Source organism: Bos taurus, chromosome 19 (genome assembly GCF_002263795.3).
Source record: "Bos taurus isolate L1 Dominette 01449 registration number 42190680 breed Hereford chromosome 19, ARS-UCD2.0, whole genome shotgun sequence".
Taxonomy (NCBI): domain Eukaryota; kingdom Metazoa; phylum Chordata; class Mammalia; order Artiodactyla; family Bovidae; genus Bos; species Bos taurus.
In genome coordinates this window covers 37447548-37467050 of record NC_037346.1, presented here as the reverse complement: position 1 = coordinate 37467050, position 19503 = coordinate 37447548, and the positions used below count along the sequence as shown (strand labels likewise).

Genomic DNA, 19503 nt, shown 5'->3' with positions numbered 1-19503 from the left:
AGAGTTTCTCTTTTTTGCTGGCTGATGAGAAGCTCTGAGCTGACTTTGGGACTCAGCTACACCAAGGCTGTAGATCTCTCTGGTTGTAGATCTCATCCCAGACTTTCTGGGTTTCACTGATTGGGTTTGATTTTATGTCTGTCTTAAATTCCTTTTTGGAACTTATATGGACAGAAAATCTGTCATTTTGCAATGGCATTACTAATGCCATTGTTTTGTCTAGTTTAAAACAAGGTTATGTTCATGATTTAAATACTCGATCATACTAAAATACAATACAATCACACTTGAGGTGAACTACAGGGAGCCGCCCAGCACCGCACCTGGCTGAAAAGGGATGGGCAAACGCTAATTTCACCTGAAATCCACCAGACTCTTCCAGACACAGGCATTTCGTGGCTGTACAAGAGTGTTAGAGGGACTTGACCAACTTCGCCAGAACAGTTCCGGTGGGGCGGGGATGTGGAGTGCGGAGCGCGGTGGAGGTGGGGCAAGACGGATCTCCGCGAACTCAAATGTGAGCTGCGCGGGAGCTTGTGAGGCTCGCGGACGAGTGGATGGATACCGTTTCAACAGAGCGGAAAGTGAGAGGCCGCGGTCGTAGGGAGCCTAGAGGTGGGCGCGGGGATTTTATTCTTTCTGGTGGAGACGGTGCTCCGTTTACCCACCAAGAAGTGTCACAGAGATTGGGAGTGAGAGATTGGGAGTGACGCGGTGCAAGGACGGGCTCCGACAGCCCGGGGCAGGTGACCTAGGCAGGAGAAAGGAAGTGCGGGCGCCACGGGCAAAAAACGTTGAGTCCACGCGGTTCTCCACGGAGAGAACCCCCCCCGCCCCACTTTTTTTTTTAATCAACTCGGGCCAACAAGAGGAAGTCTGGCCGGCTTGGGGGCTCCGCGTCCAAGGGAGAGAAACTGCACCACTCATCAGGGGCTTCCGAGTCACCCAGACTCCGTTCAAATCCCAGCTCTTCCATTCAACTGATCACCCTACTTCGCCTCAGCTTCCCCGTCCTAAAAGTGGGGCTAATAACTGCACTGGTCTCTTAGGGCTGTTGTGACGAATAAATGGTACCACGTAAATAAAGCGTTTGTGCCTAATATCTATCATAGGCAGGGACTATGTCATTACTGTCACCTTGGGAATTCCTTGGTGGTCCAGTGGTTAGGCGGAGAAGGCAATGGCACTCCACTCCAGTACTCTTTTGCCTGGAAAATCCCATGGACGGAGCAGCCTGGTAGGCTTCAGTCCATGGGGTCGCTAAGAGTTGGACACGACTGAGCGACTTCCCTTTCACTTCTCACTTTCGTGCATTGGAGAAGGAAATGGCAGCCCACTCCAGTGTTCCTGCCTGGAGAATCCCAGGAATGGGGGAGCCTGGTGGGCTGCTGTCTATGGGGTCGCACAGAGTCGGACACGACTGAAGCGACTTGGCAGCAGCAGCCAGTGTTTAGGACTTTGGAGCTTCCGTTGGAAGGGACATTGAGTTCCATCCCTGATCGAGGATCTAAGATCCTAAAAGGTTCAGTTGTCCCCCTAAAGACCAGAAAGATGCTGGCGCCAAGCTGTGCTCAGGACAAGACCCAGGAGATGGGCGGGGGTTGGTGGTGAAGTGGGCGGGTTCGACCCAAGCTCTCGCGGCTTTCTCTACCCCGGGTTGGTGCCTAGGGCTGGACAATCGGCTGGGAGGCTGCCGGGCTCCACCAGCCCAGGGCGTCCGAGGCGGCGGGATTCATGATGACTTCGTTCGGGTGAGTGTCTCTAGAGCAGAGGTCAGTCTTGGCCAGCCAGACGCGCCTTCGGAGAGCGGCCAAGTGCGGGGCCCGCGGACGCCAGGGTCAAGGGAGGGGGCAGCCGGTCTCTAAATTAAGTCCAGTCCGCCGCCTATTTAGGTGGGGCAGCTAGGAGACAGTGCCTGGGGACACTGATGAGAACCCTTGCATATTCTCGACCGCTACGCTCTGGGGAACACTGGTTTTAGAGGTGGAAATGGAAAATTTGACGTGGAGGTTGCTTCTCGAGCCTGGAGTGCGTAGCGCGGTGTTGCCGAGCGTGCGGGAGCGGCCTGGAACCCGAAGGCTCTGAACAGGGCTGGGAGGTGTGGTTCCCCGGGGTGTGGGACCCCGGCGCGGAGACCGCCAGCTCTGGGCAGTCGGAAGCTGCGGCTGCGTCCCTTATGGATCTTCAGAAAACAGCCTGGGGTTTAGGAGTCAGAGATTTTGAAAAGTCGGTTCTCAGGTCCAGGCGACAGTCTCGAGGCAGAGTGTTTATTTTGTGGCTCCGGGTGCTAAATCCTCTAAGGAATAGCGTAATAATTAACAGGGGAAAAAATAGACTTGGAGGGCTCATTTAGTTTTTATAAACCAGGAAGAAGGATCAGAAATACAATTTGTGCCTTTTTATCCCCAAAGTTTACTTTCTTTGTATTTTTCAAAACTAAAACGATCATTTAATGCTAACAAGGAAGGCGTCTTCCGGCAATACAAAAACGTGTTGGTGGGATGATGTTTTATGGGCATTAACATGAAGCGCAGTTTGTAAGCGCTTCAGATGGTAAAGGATCCGCTTGCGACGCGGGAGACCCAGGTTGGATCTCTGGGTGGGGAAGACCCCCTGGAGAAAGGAATGGCTACCTACTCGTATTCTTGCCTGGGGAATCCCACGGACAGAGGAGCCTCGTCCAGGGGGGTTGCAAGAAATCGGACACAACTGAGTGACTAACACTTTCACGTTCACTTTTGTGGCTGAGCGAAGAGAGGAGGTAGCCCTTTCATCGCAGAAAGACCTCTCCCCTTCCTTAGCCAGAGACTTCCCTCATCCCACATTCCTTGATGAGTGAGAAGGAGCCCTGGCACCAGGCTCCCAACTGGTGCCAAGGAATTTAAAGCTGGCAAGTCCTCAACAAACTTGACTTTCCCTTCACATATGGACCGCTGAAATTGTGAACAAAAGGTCTGGGTTTTGCCTGATATTTTTGCTGTTTATACCTCTGTAATAGTAAGGCTGCTGACTCGTGTGGCCTTGGGGAACTAAAGTTTTTTCCTCAGAAGAAACTATTTCTTTCTTTCTTTTTTTATTTTATTTTTTAACTTTACAATATTGTATTGGTTTTGCCATATATCAACATGAATCCGCCACTATTTAACCTTTGCCTTTTTAGTTTTCTTTTTTATTAAAAAAATACCTCACTCTGAAATAGATATTTCTGATTTTTGTCCCTCTGTGATAGGATAGTTCACTCCAACACACCATGCTACTGCTACTGCTGAGTTGCTTCAGTCGTGTCCGACTCTGTGCAACCCCATAGATGGCAGCGCACCAGGCTCCCCTGTCCCTGGGATTCTCCAGGCAAGAACACTGGAGTGGGTTGCCATTTCCTTCTCCAATGCATGAAAGTGAAAAGTGAAAGTGAACACACCCTACCTACCCAAGAAACAATCTAGCATGCAGTGAAACTCAGTAAATGTTGGTCGGTAAATTCCTTTCATCCACTGTGGAGCACTTATTTGTTATGAATAGGCCCTGTTCTAGATTGTACCACTAGAGTTCACCTCAGCACTCTTTGAAGTGTCATGTCCAAGCTACAGTTGTGGAAATGGAGAATAAAGGTTGTCCAAGGGCTACACTGAAAGGAGCAGGTTGGAATCTAACTCTGAGGATAGTCAGTACTTTTTTGATTTATTCATAGCATTTCATTCCACAAAAGTTTGATAATCTTACCATGTGAGAGGCATTATACCAGGAACGGGGAATACAACTGTCCTGACCTCTTGGGGAAGTTATGACTCTAGCATATTTGACATCATCAGTTGATCATTTTTTAATACCCTTCTCTACAGGACAGAATTATCTTCAGTAATAATATATAATGCCAATGATAATTACTATTGTCTTGCTTTCTTTTCATTTGCAGACAATTAGAAATAAACAGCAATTTTTAAAGATATTCAAATTGGGTAAAATAATTTATATATGAATTAGTTCAGTTCAGTTCAGTTGCTCAGTCTTGCCCGACTCTTTGTGACCCCATGAATTGCAGCATGCCAGGCCTCCCTGTCTATCACCAACTCCCGGAGTTCACCCAAACTCATGGCCATCGAGTTGGTGATGCCATCCAACCATCTCATCCTCTGTCATCCCCTTCTCCTCCTGCCCCCAATCCCTCCCGGCATCAGAGTCTTTTCCAATGAGTCAACTTTTCGCATGAGGTGGCCAAAGTATTGGAGTTTCACCTTCAGCATCAGTCCTTCCAATGAACACCCAGGGCTGATCTCCTTTAGGATGGACTGGTTGGATCTCCTTGCAGTCCAAGGGACTCTCAAGAGTCTTCTCCAACAACACAGTTCAAAAGCATCAATTCTTCGGCGCTCAGCTTTCTTCACCGTCCAACTCTCACATCCATACATGACCACAGGAAAAACCATAGCCTTGACTAGACGGACCTTTGTTGGCAAAGTAATGTCTCTGCTTTTGAATATGCTATCTAGGTTGGTCATAACTTTCCTTCCAAGGAGTAAGCGTCTTTTAATTTCATGGCTTCAGTCACCATCTGCAGTGATTTTGGAGCCCCCCAAAATAAAATCTGACACTGTTTCCACTGTTTCCCCATCTATTTCCCATGAAGTGATGGGACCAGATGCCATGATCTTAGTTTTGGTAAATTCATACCAAACAAAATATACTTGGCAGTTTGCACTGTTTTTGCTATTTTAAATTTTAAACACAAATGAAAAACTCAAGTGGTCACCACTAAAGATAGAAGTAACCAGAAGCTTGGTTGTATCTTTAAAATCATTGTGCTATTAGTGTCTATTTTACGTCTGTTGCTTAAATGGAGAAATGGGCTTAAGGAATTCTGAATACTTATTCTGATTGAACATTTACTCCTGTGAATCTATGTAGCTGAGCCAGGTATGTGTTGGGAACCAGCTGTGCCTGTGCCTGTGAGTTCTTCAGATTAACTTGCACATAGAATAACTTTTATTAAAGATAAGTAATGTGCTAATTTGAAGCTCATCTGTATTATTATTATCTTATTAAATTTTTTATTGAGGCATAGTTGATGTACAATAAGTTTCAAGTGTGCAACATTTTGTTGTTCAGTTCCTCAGTGGTGTCTGACTCTTTCACACCCCAGGGACTGCAGCATGCCAAGCTTTCCTGTCCTTCACCACCTCCCAGAGATTGCTGGACTCATGTCCATTGAGTCGGTGACACCATCCAACCATCTTGTCTTTTGTCATCCACTTCTCCTCCTGCCTTCAATCTTTCCCAGCATCAGGGTCTTTTCTATAGTGCTGATGAATTTTAAAGATTATATTCCATTTATATTTATTATAAAATATTGGCTATATTTCCTGTATTGTACTATAAGTCCTTGTAAAAGCTCATCTATATTATCAAGAACCATAGTAATTGTGTAGAACTTAGATCAGCAATTCTTGGTCTTTTTGGTCTCAGGACCCTTTTAATGCTTAGAAATTATTGAGGACCCCAGAGAACTTTTGTTTAGGTGGGTTGTATCTATTCCTATCACCATATTAAAAATTAAAGCTGTGAAAAATCTAAAAATACATAAAGCCACTAAAAATAATAATCATAAACCTATCCAATGGAAACATAACACATTTTAATGAAATAACTGTGATGAGTTGAAGACTCTACTGGGGCTGATGGCTGGATCCACTTCCTAGCTCACTCAAGTGCCTGTTGGCTGGGGACTTTAGTTCCTCCCCACGTGGCTCTGTATGGGCAACTCACAGCAGAGCAGTGGGCTTTTCCAGAGCAGATCCTCTGAGAATGGGTCACCAAGGTGATAGTCACAGAGTCTTTCATTAGCAGTCTCAGAAGTGACCTATGTTGTTTTCATACTGGCCACCCAGACTCGTGTGGGAAGGGGCTTCTCCCACTCTGTGCTGTTATTGGCCAGGGTGGAAAGGGCTACACAAAGGTGTGACTGCTTGGAAGCTGAGACCATCCAAAGGCCACCTGGGAGACTGGCTACCACGGGACTTTGGTGTTTATTTTCATGAATGAGACTGGCTGTGATTTTTTTCTTTAAAAAAACGTTTTTTAATATTTGTTTTTATTTATTTGGCTGCTGTGGGCCCTAGTTGTGACATTAGAGCTCTTAGTTGTGGTGTGTGGAATCTCATTCCCCCACCAGGGATCAAACTCGGGTCTCCTGCACTGGGAGCTTAGAGTCTTAGCCACGGGACCATCAGGAAAGTCCCTCTTTCTTTCTTATACCTTTGTAAGGTTTTGGTGAAACGTTTATGCTGTTTCGTAAGTTATAGTTTTTGTCCTATTCTTTGGAAGAACAGGAAGTCAACTGAAAATGAAAATTTGGCTTATAGAATTATTCAGAATTTTCTATTTTTCCTTGTGTCAGTTTTTTAAAGCTGCATTCTTCTCTAAGAACTTGCTTATTTTCTCTAAATTTTCAAGTTTAGTGTTACAAAATTACTCATTTATATTCTCTTATTACTTCCATAATAGCTTTAAGTTTCAAGTGATGCTCCCAACATTCCTGACTTTGGTGATTTGTGCCTGCTCTTGTTTTTATCTTAATTCCTTCCAATGAGCTTATTACTTTTATAAGGGATTCCCTGGTGGCTCAGATGGTAAAGAATCCACCTGCAATGCAGGAGACCCAGGTTCAATCCAGGGAAGATCCCCTGGAGAAGGGAATGGCAACCCACTCCAGTATTCTTGCCTGGAGAATCCCATGGACAGAGGAGTCTGGTGGGCTACAGTACATGGAGGTCACAAAGAGTCCAACTAACACTTTCACTTTTAAAGTAAAACAGCTTTTGGCTTCCATGATACTTTGAAGTACATGTTCCCTATTTCATTATTTTCTGCTCTCATATTTATTATTTTCTTCTTCCTACTTTATTTTGAGCCTAATTTAACTGATCTTTTTCTTATTTCTGAGGTAGATGTTTGACTTCCTGACTCTCAGATTTTCTTCTTTTCTAATAGAGATATTCAAAGGCATAAATTTCTTTGTGAGTATTGTTTTTAGCTGCTTTCCAGTGGTGTTGATTTGTGGTATTTTCACTGTCATGTAATTCAAACAAATGTTAATTTCCATCGTGATTTTTTCTTTGACCCATGGTTATTTAGAAGTGCATTTCTGAATTTTTAAAAGCAAGGATTTTCTAGTTATCTTTTTATTGTCACTGCCAACTTAATTGCATTAGGGTTAGAAAATATACTCTATATTACTGAAATTCTTTGAAATTTTGGACACTTGTTTAATGACCCAGCATATGTTCAGTTTTTGTAAATGTTCTGTGTATGTTTGGAAGAAATTCATATTCTGCAGTCATTACATGTAGGGCTTTATATAGTCCATTTATATTGTTTGCTGATTGTCTGCTTCAAATCATCTAAATGCTTATTAATTTTTTGATTACTTTGTTGATCAGGTTAAAGTCTCTCTCACCATAATTGTGAATACATCTGTTTCTCCTTGTAATTCTTTCAATATTTTGCCTTATATATTTTAAGGGTATGTTATTAGAATAAAGAATTGTTATCTCTTTCTGTGAGCTGAATATTTTATAACGAGGTATTCCTCTATCTGTGGTTTTGCTTGATATCTCTATATTAATATCAAATGAAGTAGGCTTAACTTGATATTAAGTCAACTTCCTTTAATATTAATATAGAGATAGCAACTTTATCTTGGTTACACTTAGTGTATTTATCTTCCTTTTTACTCTCAACATTTCTATATCATTTTGTTTTGATGCATCTCTTGCAAACCACATATATTTGGATTTCTTTTTTCCATCTAGTCTGATTACCTTAGGTTTTAATTGGAGCATTTAATCAATTTATGTAATTATTGGGTGAGATGGTTAGATAGCATCACTGACTCAATGAACATGAATTTGAGCAAACTTGGGGAGTAGTGGAGGACAGAGAAACCTGGCGTGCTGCAGTCCATGGGGGTCACAAAGAGTTGGACACGACTTAGTGACTGAATAGCAACAATTATTGATATAGTTGGTTTAAATCTAACATCTCAGTGAGTGCTTTCTATTTGTTCTGCCTGGTCTATATTCTTTTCTCTCTTCTTGCACTTTTGGAATTGATTTTTTTTTTATTATCCCATTTTCCTGTCTATTAGCTTTACTATTTGTATTTTATTTCTGTAGTAGTTACACTATAGATTATAAGGTTCTTGACCTATCAAAGTCTAAAATGTTGTTTTTAAAAATTATTTAATTCTTATTTTATTTATTTTCATTTTTTGGCTGTGCCACGTGGCATGTGGGATCTTAGTTCCCCAATCAGTGATCAAACTCATGTTGCCTACATTGGAAGAGCAGAGTCTTAACCGCTGGACCACCAGGGAAGTCCTTTCTTGGTTTTTTTAATCTTCTTCCCAGGGAAATGTGAAGACCTTAGAACACTTTTAGTCTGTTTACTCCTTTCCTGACTTATATGTCATTACTTTACCCTTTTTTGGTTCTGTTGTGTTTTAAGATTTTCTTATTGTTTCTTACTGTTACTAAACAAAACAGTATTATTTTATATAGTCAGTAGTCATCTAGACTTACCCACTTTTCAGTTTTATTTCTCTTCCTTATTTCTTTATGATCTTCCTTCTGGAGTAATTTACCTTTAGTAGTTATTTTAGTACAAGTATGCTGGTGATCAGTTCCCTCAAATGTTGCTTGTCTAGAAACACCTTTATGGGCACCTTCATTTTTTAATAGTCCTGGTGATATCAAAGATATTTCAGTATCTCTGGCTTCTCATATTGCCGGGGTCCTGCCCCGGTTGGATCCAGGGATTCCCTAGGGAGGATGACGTCGGCGACTGAGAGAAATAGAGAAAGAGATAAGGAAAGAATTTTGCAGTTAAGAAAATAGAGGAGAGAAAAGAGGCTGATATTCCTTGGTTTACGCAGAAAGCCAATAAAGCCCCAGCACAGGACTTGCTCTGTTCACGTAGGCTGCAGGCACCCTCTCGAATAGCTGAAGGTGCCCCACCTTAGGCACCTTCTCGAGTGGGTCTTAGAAGCCCAGGCAGGAAAGTGAACTCAAAGGGCCCCTGCACTCCAGGGAATCAGCCTAAAAGGAAAAGGAAAGAGAAAGAAGGACATGGGGAGCCCAAGCCTGATGAGCATGGCCCACACTTTATTTTCCAAAGTAGTTTTTTTTGTTTGTTTTGTTTTTATTTATTTCTTTGACCGTGTTAGGTCTTAGTTGCAGCATGTGGGATCTACTTCCCTGACCAGGGATCGAACCCCTGGCCCCCTGCTTTGGGAGCATGGAGTCTTAGCCACTGGACCACCAGGGAAATCCCTCCAAAGTAGTTTTTATACCTCAAGTTGTGCATAGAGGATAATGGTTGGGGGGTGGGGGTAGAGTCATGCAAGGTCAGCAGTCCTTGATCCTTATCGAAGCCAGGCTTTCTTTCTGCAAACTTATCATATGCAAAAGCTTTAGGTGATTTACATCATCTTCTGGCCAGGAGGCCTGTTAACATTTTATGACCCTTTCTTCAGAAAACTTATTTTTCTCTAAAGGTGATTATTCTAAAGTCAGGTGCCACCCTCTGAAAGTATTAGATAAAGTTGCATTCCTATAGAGCAAAAGTGTGGTGGGCTATAACAAGAAAAGAATTAACTCAAGGGTCCAAGGTTACAAACATTAAAGCTACTACTTACATTTCTATATACCAACTATATTAATCAATACACTCCCAGGGACACAGTAGGTAAGGGATATGGAAACTTGGCAGCAAGCATTAGCTTAACAAAGAAATCCTCTACTAGTTCTAACAATTTTAACTCTCTGAGAAGCTCTGCATTGTTAGAATATCTTAAGTTTCCCATGCCTCTCGTGGTTGGGAGGCTGTGAGCAATCACATGTGTATCTGCAGGAGTCCGAACAAACCTGTCAGGCAAGCTAGAAAGTCATCAGAGGGGTTTGAATGGAAACACTCCTATTATGCCCAGGAGACTTATTAACTAGAGTTTTAAGTTGATTTTCTTACAGAGAAAGGTGGTCAGGGATAGCCCCCTGTTAATGTCAGAAGAGTTGGTGAAAGTTGTGAAATAGTAAAACAGACAGATTCTGGTTTTGGGGTAGACGCTCAGGTAGATCCGGGGTGGGGGGCGGGGGCGGGGCCCTTGAGCCCTGATCACCTTGCCCGTCAGGGCTCTCCTGCATGACCTTGTCATGGGTGGGAACTCCCGTGCTGGCTCCTGGCACCATATATCCTGTTGGAAAATTAACTAGCAACTTCTTTTAAAGATAATCTTTTATGGCTGCTTTTAAGATTATCTTCTTGTATTTTATTTGTTTTTTGAAAAGCACTTGTTTAACTTTATGCATCTCCCACCATATGGCTTCAAGCTACCAGGACAAAAGCCCCACCCACACCTTAAATCTCCTCAGCTCTTCTGCTGAAGAATTTGGCCATCGTGACAGGCTACTTTGGGAACTTCCCATTCCCCAGAACTTCTGAGTAGCCCAATCGCACCACACCCATGCTAGGGCTCACCCCAGTCTTGTTCTTGGCAGCGTTTACCTGTGTCTCCTCACTGACCAAGATCCATGTTTTATCAAGGTTGACAGTTGGGCAGAAGCTCTGGTTCCTCTTTAAGTAGTAATGCCTCACCAATTTTGTGTGACTGGGGAGAGAAGGCAACCATTTTCATTACTTTACTATGATTTAAAAGCTATGTTTATCATCTTCACAGCCCATCTCCCCCAATATAGTGTAAGTTGTTCACTCGTGCAAAAGAGTGACATAGCAGCTACTCCACTTTTCAGATAAAACAAATCTTTAAAAAGCCACCAAAGCTATCAAGTGGAAAAGACTAGTTTTTTCATGGAACCAGAGTAAGTCACTAAGAAGGTCAGAGGCAGTGCCAAGACTAGAATTCAGGTCCCTTGATAGCTTCTATAGCTGTTACTCCTGTAACAGAGGTCTCCTAAACCTCCCCCTAGCTTGCGGGCATGCATGGATCTAACAGTTGTGTAGGTCAGTCTGATGCATGTCACTAACCTAGCGACTGTGTCGTGAGGGCCACAGCCAGTGACTAAGGTCAGCAGTTACTTTTGGAGGACTCCACTGCACTCAGGCAGTAGCTGATACCCAAGAGTGACTCTAGCCCTGATTCTCCTTATGTTTTAATTTTTACTATAATGCTTTTTGGTGTGTATTTATGTTTAATTTTCTTCCTTGTGGCTTAAATAGAACTTCACAAAAGCTCCTTCATTAGTTCTGAAAATTTTCAGTCATTTTTCTTCAAGTATTCCTCTGTCCGAGTCCCTCTTCTCCAGTACTCCAATACTTACTGTTTCCTCTGTGTCTTTGATTCTTTTAGTAATTTGAGATCTTTTGTTCCTATATTATCCATTTTGGCAGTTATTTTATTTTGCTTTTTATTGAAGTATAGTTGATTTACAATGTTTCAGGTATACAGCAAAATGATTCAGTTATACATATACATACATAAAAAAGTAGAGCTGGAAAACCAATAAGGTAGATAAGTGAAGTGAAAGTCGCTCAGTCATGACTGACCCTTTGCAACCCCATGGACTATACCGTTCATGGAATTCTCCAGGTACTGGAGTTGGGTAGCCTTTCCTTTCTCCAGTGGATCTTCCCGACCCAGAAATCGAACCGGGGTCTCCTGCATTGCAGGCAGATTCTTTACCAACTGAGCTATCAGAGAAATCCCAAGGTAGATAAACTGGTATACTAAGAATGTCATAGCAAGCTCTGTGAGAATGTTTGGAGGTAGTGTTGTAGGAAGTGGGGAGGGGCCCTACAGGACCCCAAGAGTGGGCTCTTGTCTAACACTCAGAAAAGAATTGTCCAAGGAGACACGTGCTGACCAAGCAAGAGATTTTATTGGAAAGGGCACCCGGGTGGAGAGCAGTAGGGTAAGGGAACCCAGGAGAACTGCTCTGCCGCATGGCTCACAATGTCGGGTTTTATGGTGATGGGATTAGTTTCCGGGTGGTCTTTGGCCAATCATTCTAATTCAGAGTCTTTCCTGGTGGTGCACGCATCACTCAGCCAAGATGGATGCTAGTGAGAGGGATTCTGGGAAGTGGACAGACACGTGGTGTCTCCTCTAGACCTTTCCCGAACTCTTCCAGTTGGTGGTGGCTTATTAGTTCCATATTCCTTATCAGGATCTCCTGTCATAAAACAACTCATGCAAATGGTTACTATGGTGCCTGGCCAGGGTGGGTGGTTTCAATCAGTGTGCTTCCCCTAACAACTCCCCTCTGAGAGACTTTGTACTCAAGATACTTCTTGGGAATTGAGGCGGAGGTCTCTGTCTTCTGTAACTTCTTCCTGCTGTGCATGGGCGTAGGCCTGCCTAGCAGAGCAGAAGTCTCTCTCTACCTGATCTAAGTTGGGGTGTTCCACATCTGAAACCAGCTTCCACCCTTGCAGTAACAGCAATTTAGTTTGAAACTGCTGGAGTCTGCTGGAAATAAACTTTGCAGTCAGTAAATCTAGGGCCTGACGATTTTGTAGGACCATTGCAGCTAGGGAGTCTAACTGGGATTGTAGGCGTTGGAGGGTCCTTGCCATTTTTTCTATGGATACAGCAGTGTTGGTAGAAAGCTGCTGAAATTTATGTAAAGAAGTTCCCCCCATAGCAACTCCTATCAAATCAGCGGTCAGTCCTAATGCCAGGAAAAAAGGGGTAAGTATTACTGCGCAACATATCCTCTGGTTGGTATATACTGGTAAAGGCAAAGAGGTATTACTCCAGGCCAGATCTATGTGGGGTGTAACATACCCTAGGGAGCAAGTTCCTGACCAAAAAGGTGGTAGGGATAAATAAGCTTTATCCCCATATATGAAATAGACACCATAACTGGGTTTAAGCTGGGCAGCAAAACGGGTTTGCCAAAGAGGGACAGGATTTCCATCTGCCTTACAACTCGAACATGGCATAATGGAACAGGGGCAGTCTCTTAGTAGCTGGGAGGAGACTGTCACTCCACTTGCTGCAAAACCAGCAGCAGTGAGGGCATTTAGGAAGGGATTCAAGTGTTGTGAGGCATCCTGGGTTCTGTCCTCAAGGTAGAGAGTATTTCGTTTAGGCTCCCACCATAGGGTTAGGTTTTCAGGGGTAGGTACCCCTACAAGGGAATAACAGGGGTCAGAGTTGCCTGCCTGATTTAGAAACCAGGATGAACAGGTGTGGTTCTTTGGTTGTCCAGAACAGAACATGGATTTTCGAGAATGCTTAATAGCATCCGAGGAGAGCCTCATGTTCGGGGATAGGTATAGTGTGTCAGTTCTGCCAGAACCTCTAGTTTCCAGACTTTGGCTAAATCGTAATACCCTAGTGAAATTTCTAGGTCCTGGTTTTTCCCATCAGTTTCAACAGTGAAGGTCACCGCACATTGTGAGTTGCCTAGATTTCCCACTGACACCCCTGTCAGGGAGTCGCTTTTTAGACAGATAGGGAAGGTCACTTGGGGAATGTTAGTCAAGAGAGAAAATAAGGGCTCAGGTGGGATTGCAGATGTTATCAAGGGGGTAAATATAGACAGTTGTTGCTGATACCAAGGCATCAAGTTTTTTTCCCCTTTTTCCCAAAAGGCCATACCGTGACCAGATGGGGTGCGCTGGGTAACAGCATGTAGCTCAGCTGGAAGGGTGGGCCATTGATACCCTGGGATAGGTTGGGCATAGCCCCAACTTCTGCCATTAATGCAGATCCAGCAGGGGCTGGTTAGGTTGAGTCGAGAAGCAGTGTGGTTTGCAAGCATATATGCCTCGTTTAGGGAGAGATTAATAGCCATACAGGGAGACAGGATTAGAAAGAGGAAAAACATCATATGATGCATTTTTACTTATCTGAGGGAGAGTTGATGGGGTTCCGCCTGAACAAGAGTCTGAGATCTTCAACAGGTTCACAAGAATAATTGTCCTCTGGTTTTGGAGTCTCAGTCCCCGTCTCCCCCTCCTGTAGACCACGGGGTTTTATTCTAGAATTGTGGACCCAGGAAGATAGACCCTTCACCTTCACAGCAGTTGAGGTTACTAGAACAACCTGATATGGTCCTGTCCATTTCTCGGACAGCTGGCTTGGACTCCCTTTTTCTTGCCAGGTCTTTACTAATACTTGGTCCCCAGGCTCTACCTGGGGATTTTTCAAGTTTTCCTGTGGTCTATGGAGGATCTGTTCTCCATATCATTGGAGTTCTTGTTGAAACCTTCCCAGGTCAATTATATGTTTTAAGCGAGTATTGGCATCCTCATCAAAAAACAAATCAGAAGAATGGACGTCCATACATCATTTCATAAGGGCTTAATAATAGTGGCCGTTTGGGGGCTGTCCGTACCCTCATGAGGGCTATGGGTAGCATATGGATCCACTTATTATGTGTTTCTTGACACAGCTTGGCCAGAGCCCTTTTAAGAGTCTGGTTGGCTCTCTATACCTTTCCCGAAGCTTGAGGCCTCCGGATGAGTGAAGGCGGTATTTTATGCCTAAGCATGCGGCCAGGTTCTGGGATATTGTGGCTGTAAATGAGGGCCCTCTGTCACTCTGAAGTGATCGAGGCAACCCAAACCTAGGTACTGTCTCCTTCAGTAGAGCTTTACAGACTTCTGTGGCTCTCTCTGTCTTAGTAGGGAATGCTTCAATCCATCCTGTGAACATGTCAATAAAGTCAATAAAGACTAGCAAATAAGAAAACCCTTGGGTCTTTGGCATGGCTGTAAAATCCACCTGGCAGTCCTCTCCTGGGTATGATCCCCGATGTTGGACAGGTTTAATCAGAGGAGGTGGCAAGGGTCTGGTTTTGGGGTTATTTCTTAGACAGGTATCACAATTCTGTGTGACCTGTCTAACAACCTTAGCCAACTGGGGATGGTAGAGAATAGGCTTGAGCAAGGTTTCCAGATTCTCTCTTCCAAAATGGGTACTTTTATGTAAGGAGTTAATAATTCTCCAAACCTGAGAGTCAGGGAGTATTACCTTGGGCCTGATCAGTCTGAAACCACCCATGTGACCCAATCTCCCAGCCCCGCTCAGCATATCGGGAATGTTCCTCTGGAGTATAATCTGGAGTCAGGGTTTCCTTGGGGAAAAGGGGGCAGATAGTAGTGATAGGGCTAGCTTCCCTAGCAGCTCGTTTTGCCTCCTGATCAGCTTTTCTATTTCCCTGGGCCTCCTCTTCTTGCCCTTTTTGGTGACATTTACAGTGGATGACAGCTAATTTTGCAGGAAGTTTGACTGCCTCCAGGAGCCTGAGAATGAGCTCTTTGTGTTTAATAGGAGAGCTTCGAGCACTGAGCATCCCTCTTTCTTTCCAAATTCCTGCATGGGTGTGCAGGATGAGGAAAGCATACTTAGAGTCCATATACACATTAATCCTCTTTCCTTCCCCTAATTCCAAAGCTCTTGTCAGGGCAAAAAGTTCAGCTTTCTTTTCAGACCCACTTTCCTTAGTTTCTTCTAGGCTCACTACAGCATATCCTGCTTTCCTCTCTTCCTTTTCTACAAAACTACTGCGATCTGTGTACCATTTGTCCTCTGGGTCAGAAAAAGGTGTCTCTGATAGGTCTGGGCAAGAAGAGTATAACTCGTCTATGATTTGCATGCATTGGTGATCTAAAGGGGAAGTAGGGGGATCTGGCAGTAAGGTGGCTGGATTTAAAGTCTGACAGACCCTCAACTTTATTTCTGGAGTGTCAAGGAGGAGGGCTTGGTATTGGGTGATCCTTCCCCCTGTCATCCACCTATCCCCTTTAGTTTCCAAGACTGCTTGCACCTGGTGAGGTGTATACACTGTGGTGGCTGACCCAGGGTCAGCTTAGATGCCTCCTTAACCATAAGAGCGGTGGCCACTACTGCCCGGAGGCAAGTGGGCCACCCTCTGGCCACCTCATCTAGTTGTTTTGAGAGATAAGCCACGGGTTGTAATACAGGCCCCATCATTTGTCCTAACATCCCAAGAGCAGTTCCTATCCTTTCAGAAACATAAAGCTTGAAAGGCTTTTCCAGGTTTGGGAGGCCTAAAGCTGGGGCTGTAGTGATAGACTCTTTTAGGGCATTAAAGGCCACCTTGCAGGTCTCATCCCAGTTGAGTGGCTCTTCCTCTTTCCCTCTTAACTTTTCATATAGGGGTTGGGCCAGATTGCCATAATTAGGAATCCAGATCCTGCAAAACCCAGTAATTCCTAAAAATCCTCTAAGCTGTTTTTTTGTTTGGGGATATGGGGTATTTAAGATGAGGGATTTCCTCTGGGGGTCGAGCATTCTTTTTCCTTCCATAATTATAAATCCAAGATATTTTACTTGGGTTAAGTTAATCTGAGCTTTCTTGGGGGATACTCGATAACCCTTTTCATACAGGAAATTTAGAGTTTTAACAGTGTCCCTTTGAGAGCTGGTAAAGTCTGGACTAGCTATAAGCAAGTCATCCACATATTGGATTAGATTGCTGTTTTTTAAAGTTAATTCCCTTAGTTCCCTCCCCAAAGAAGTCCCGAAAATATGAGGGCTGTCCCTAAACCCTTGTGGTAGTCGAGTCCAGCAGAGTTGTATGGCCTCCCTTGTTTCCAAGTCCCACCACTCAAAAACAAAGAGTTTTTGGGATTCAGGATGGAGAGGAATGCAGAAGAAGGCATCTTTAAGATCCAAGACTGAGAAGTACTTAGCATTTCCTGGGACTTGGGATAGGAGGGTATACGGATTTAGGACTATGGGGTGGATGGGAACCACAGCTTCATTAACAGCTCTTAGATCCTGGACGAATCAATAAGATCCATCTGGTTTTTTAACAGGCAAGATTGGAGTATTGTAGGGAGATTCACAGGTGATTAGAATTCCAGTATCTCGATATTTGTTAACTAATGGTCTAAGACCTTCAAGAGCTTCTGGTTTTAAGGGATATTGTCTTTTCCAGGGGTAGGGAGCATTTGGCCTCAGAAGAATCTTTACTGGTGGAACATTTATGGCTAGACCAGGGCTGGAGACATCCCACACCTGGGGATTGACCTCATCTAAGAAAGGGACAGACTCCTCCTTTTCTACATCTGACTGTAAATATTCAGACACTAGGCAAAGGAAATTATCGACTTCTAGCTTTCCCCAAGTCACTCTGGTCTGGAGGCGGCAAAGGTCTCTCCCCAGTAGGGGAGCAGGGCAACCAGGGATGTATAAGAAGGGGTGGGTTCCTTGCCAGTTGCCCACCTTACAATCGAGGGGCTTAGTAAAATTTCGGCTTTGGGGTTTTCCATCTACCCCATCACTGTTTTAGTCTGGGAGTCTAAAGGTCCTAATTGGAAAGGAAGAACAGAGAAGGCAGCCCCCGTGTCTAAAAGAAAGTTCACATCCTTACTTTCTATTTGTAGAGTCACCCAAGGGTCGAGAGGAGTGATCTGGACCTCACCATTCACGGGGGTTTCTCGAGCTGCTGGGCACCATCAGTCCCGGTCGCCCAGGACTAATACAGAGGGAGCAGGTTTAGGGGTCTCCATACGCCTTCCCTTAGGGCGATATGGGCACTCCCTTTTCCAATGCCCATCCTCTTTGCAGTAGGCACACTGGGTGTGTCTCAGCCGCGGTGGATTGTTAAGATCCTTTTTCCTTCCTTGCTCTCCCCTGGACTCTCGCGTAGTGGCAGGATGAATCAAAACCAGGATTTTAGCCTGTTGTTGGGCCAAGGCCTGGGTCTGCCTCTCTATTCTATCTTTTCGGGCTTCCTTTTGCTCCCTTTTTGCTTCGTTCTCCTGGTCCCTGTTCAAAAACACCCTATTTGCCTCCTCCACCAAATCGGAAATTTGGGTCTCTGGTCCTTTTCCTAGTTTTTGTAATTTTCTCCTTATGTCTGGGGCTGCCTGGGTTATGAAGGAATGGGCCAACAGGACTCTTCCTTCCATACTTTTTAGATCTGTCTTGGTAAAGTTTTTAAAGGCTTCTGTGAGTCTGCGCAAAAAAAAAGAGCTGGATTTTAATTTTCTTCCTGTGTAACCTCTTTTATCTTATTATAATTAACAACCTTTTGGACACCCTGGGTCATTCCCTGTAGTAGGCAAGTAATGAGGTGTCTTAAGGATTCCTTTCCTGCCCTTGTATTAGGATCCCAGTCTGGCTCTGTAGAGGGGATTGCCTCTTTGGCAGGCGCCAGACTGACATCTACCCACTTTCTTTCATCAGCCACTTTTCTAGCCTGATCTAGGATTCGATCTTTTTCCTCATCATTACAACAGCGGGTGAGGATGACCATTATATCCCTCCAGGTGAGGGAGAAGTTAAGGCTAAGACGCTCAAATTCATCCTTAAATTTTTGGGGGTTCTCGGAATATGAGCCCAGTTGTTCCTTGCATTGGGTGATGTCTTGCATAGAGAACGGAATATGAACGTGCATAGTTCCCCCCTCCCGTCTGGTACCTCTATTAGGGGGCAGATTTTGTCTGAGGATGACCTTTCCTTCTGTGGAGGACAAAGCTTACTTCCTGATCGTAAACCCATGGGGGAGGGGGCATATGGAGGCGGAGCCGAGGCGATGGTGAGTGACTTCCCTTCAGATCCCATGACTTCTGGGCCCAGCCTCCTGACTTCCGGGTCCGAGCTCATGACTCCCGGGTGTGTCTTACCCTCCTTTCCCAGTGACTTCTCTGCTGAAGCAGAGGAGGTCAAGAGAAGGTCAAGGGGATCTTCTGTATCAGACCTTGCTAAAAGGATTTTGAAAGAGCGTTTATCAAATTCCTCAAGCTTATATTTTCCCTTTTTCCCGGAATCCTGGTTCAGTTCAGTTCAGTTCAGTCACTCAGTCATGTCCGACTCTCTGTGACCCCATGAATCACAGCACGTCAGGCCTCTCTGTCCATCTCCAACTCCAGGAGTTCACTCAGACTCACGTCCATCGAGTCAGTGATGCCATCAGCCATCTCATCCTCTGTCGTCCCCTTCTCCTCCTGCCCCCAATCCCTCCCAGCATCAGAGTCTTTTCCAATGAGTCAACTCTTCGCATCAGGTGGCCAAAGTACTAGAGTTTCAGCTTTAGCATCAGTCCTTCCAAAGAAATCCCAGGGCTGATCTCCTTCAGAATGGACTGGTTGGATCTCCTTGCAGTCCAAGAGACTCTCAAGAGTCTTCTCCAACAACACAGTTCAAAAGCATCAATTCTTTGGCACTCAGCTTTCTTCACAGTCCAACTCTCACATCCATACATGACCACAGGAAAAACCATAGCCTTGACTAGACGAACCTTTGTTGGCAAAGTAATGTCTCTGCTTTTGAATATGCTATCTAGGTTGGTCATAACTTTTCTTCCAAGGAGTAAGCGTCTTTTAATTTCATGGCTGCAGTCACCATCTGCAGTGATTTTGGAGCCCCCCAAAATAAAGTTTGTCACTGTTTCCACTGTTTCCCCATCTATTTCCCATGAAGTGATGGGACCAGATGCCATGATCTTCGTTTTCTGAATGTTGAGTTTTAAGCCAACTTTTTCACCCTCCTCCTGGTAGAGGGCCATAAAGGCC

General features: G+C 44.4%; 1 protein-coding gene and 1 non-coding gene across 3 annotated transcripts in view; one reads left to right on the top strand and one right to left on the bottom strand.

Moving 5' to 3' along the window:
- The first annotated feature begins 390 nt into the window (after window positions 1–390).
- Window positions 391–19503, top strand: part of B4GALNT2 (beta-1,4-N-acetyl-galactosaminyltransferase 2) — a 79211-nt gene continuing 60098 nt past the window's right edge. Inside the window, exon 1 of one of the 2 annotated variants that reach the window (XM_010816191.4) lies at window positions 391–615. Coding sequence is in view for 1 of the 2 variants with exons in the window: in XM_010816190.4 (XP_010814492.1) it covers window positions 1735–1751 (17 nt within the window). In the remaining variant the exon portion in view is untranslated. Of the gene's footprint in view, window positions 616–1349; window positions 1752–19503 lie in introns of those variants that run through there. The other variant, XM_010816190.4, reaches the window with a different exon arrangement.
- On the bottom strand, window positions 11022–11147 carry LOC112442812 (small nucleolar RNA SNORA3/SNORA45 family). The gene has a single exon (XR_003031104.1). It is a non-coding gene; the product is annotated as a small nucleolar RNA SNORA3/SNORA45 family (small nucleolar RNA).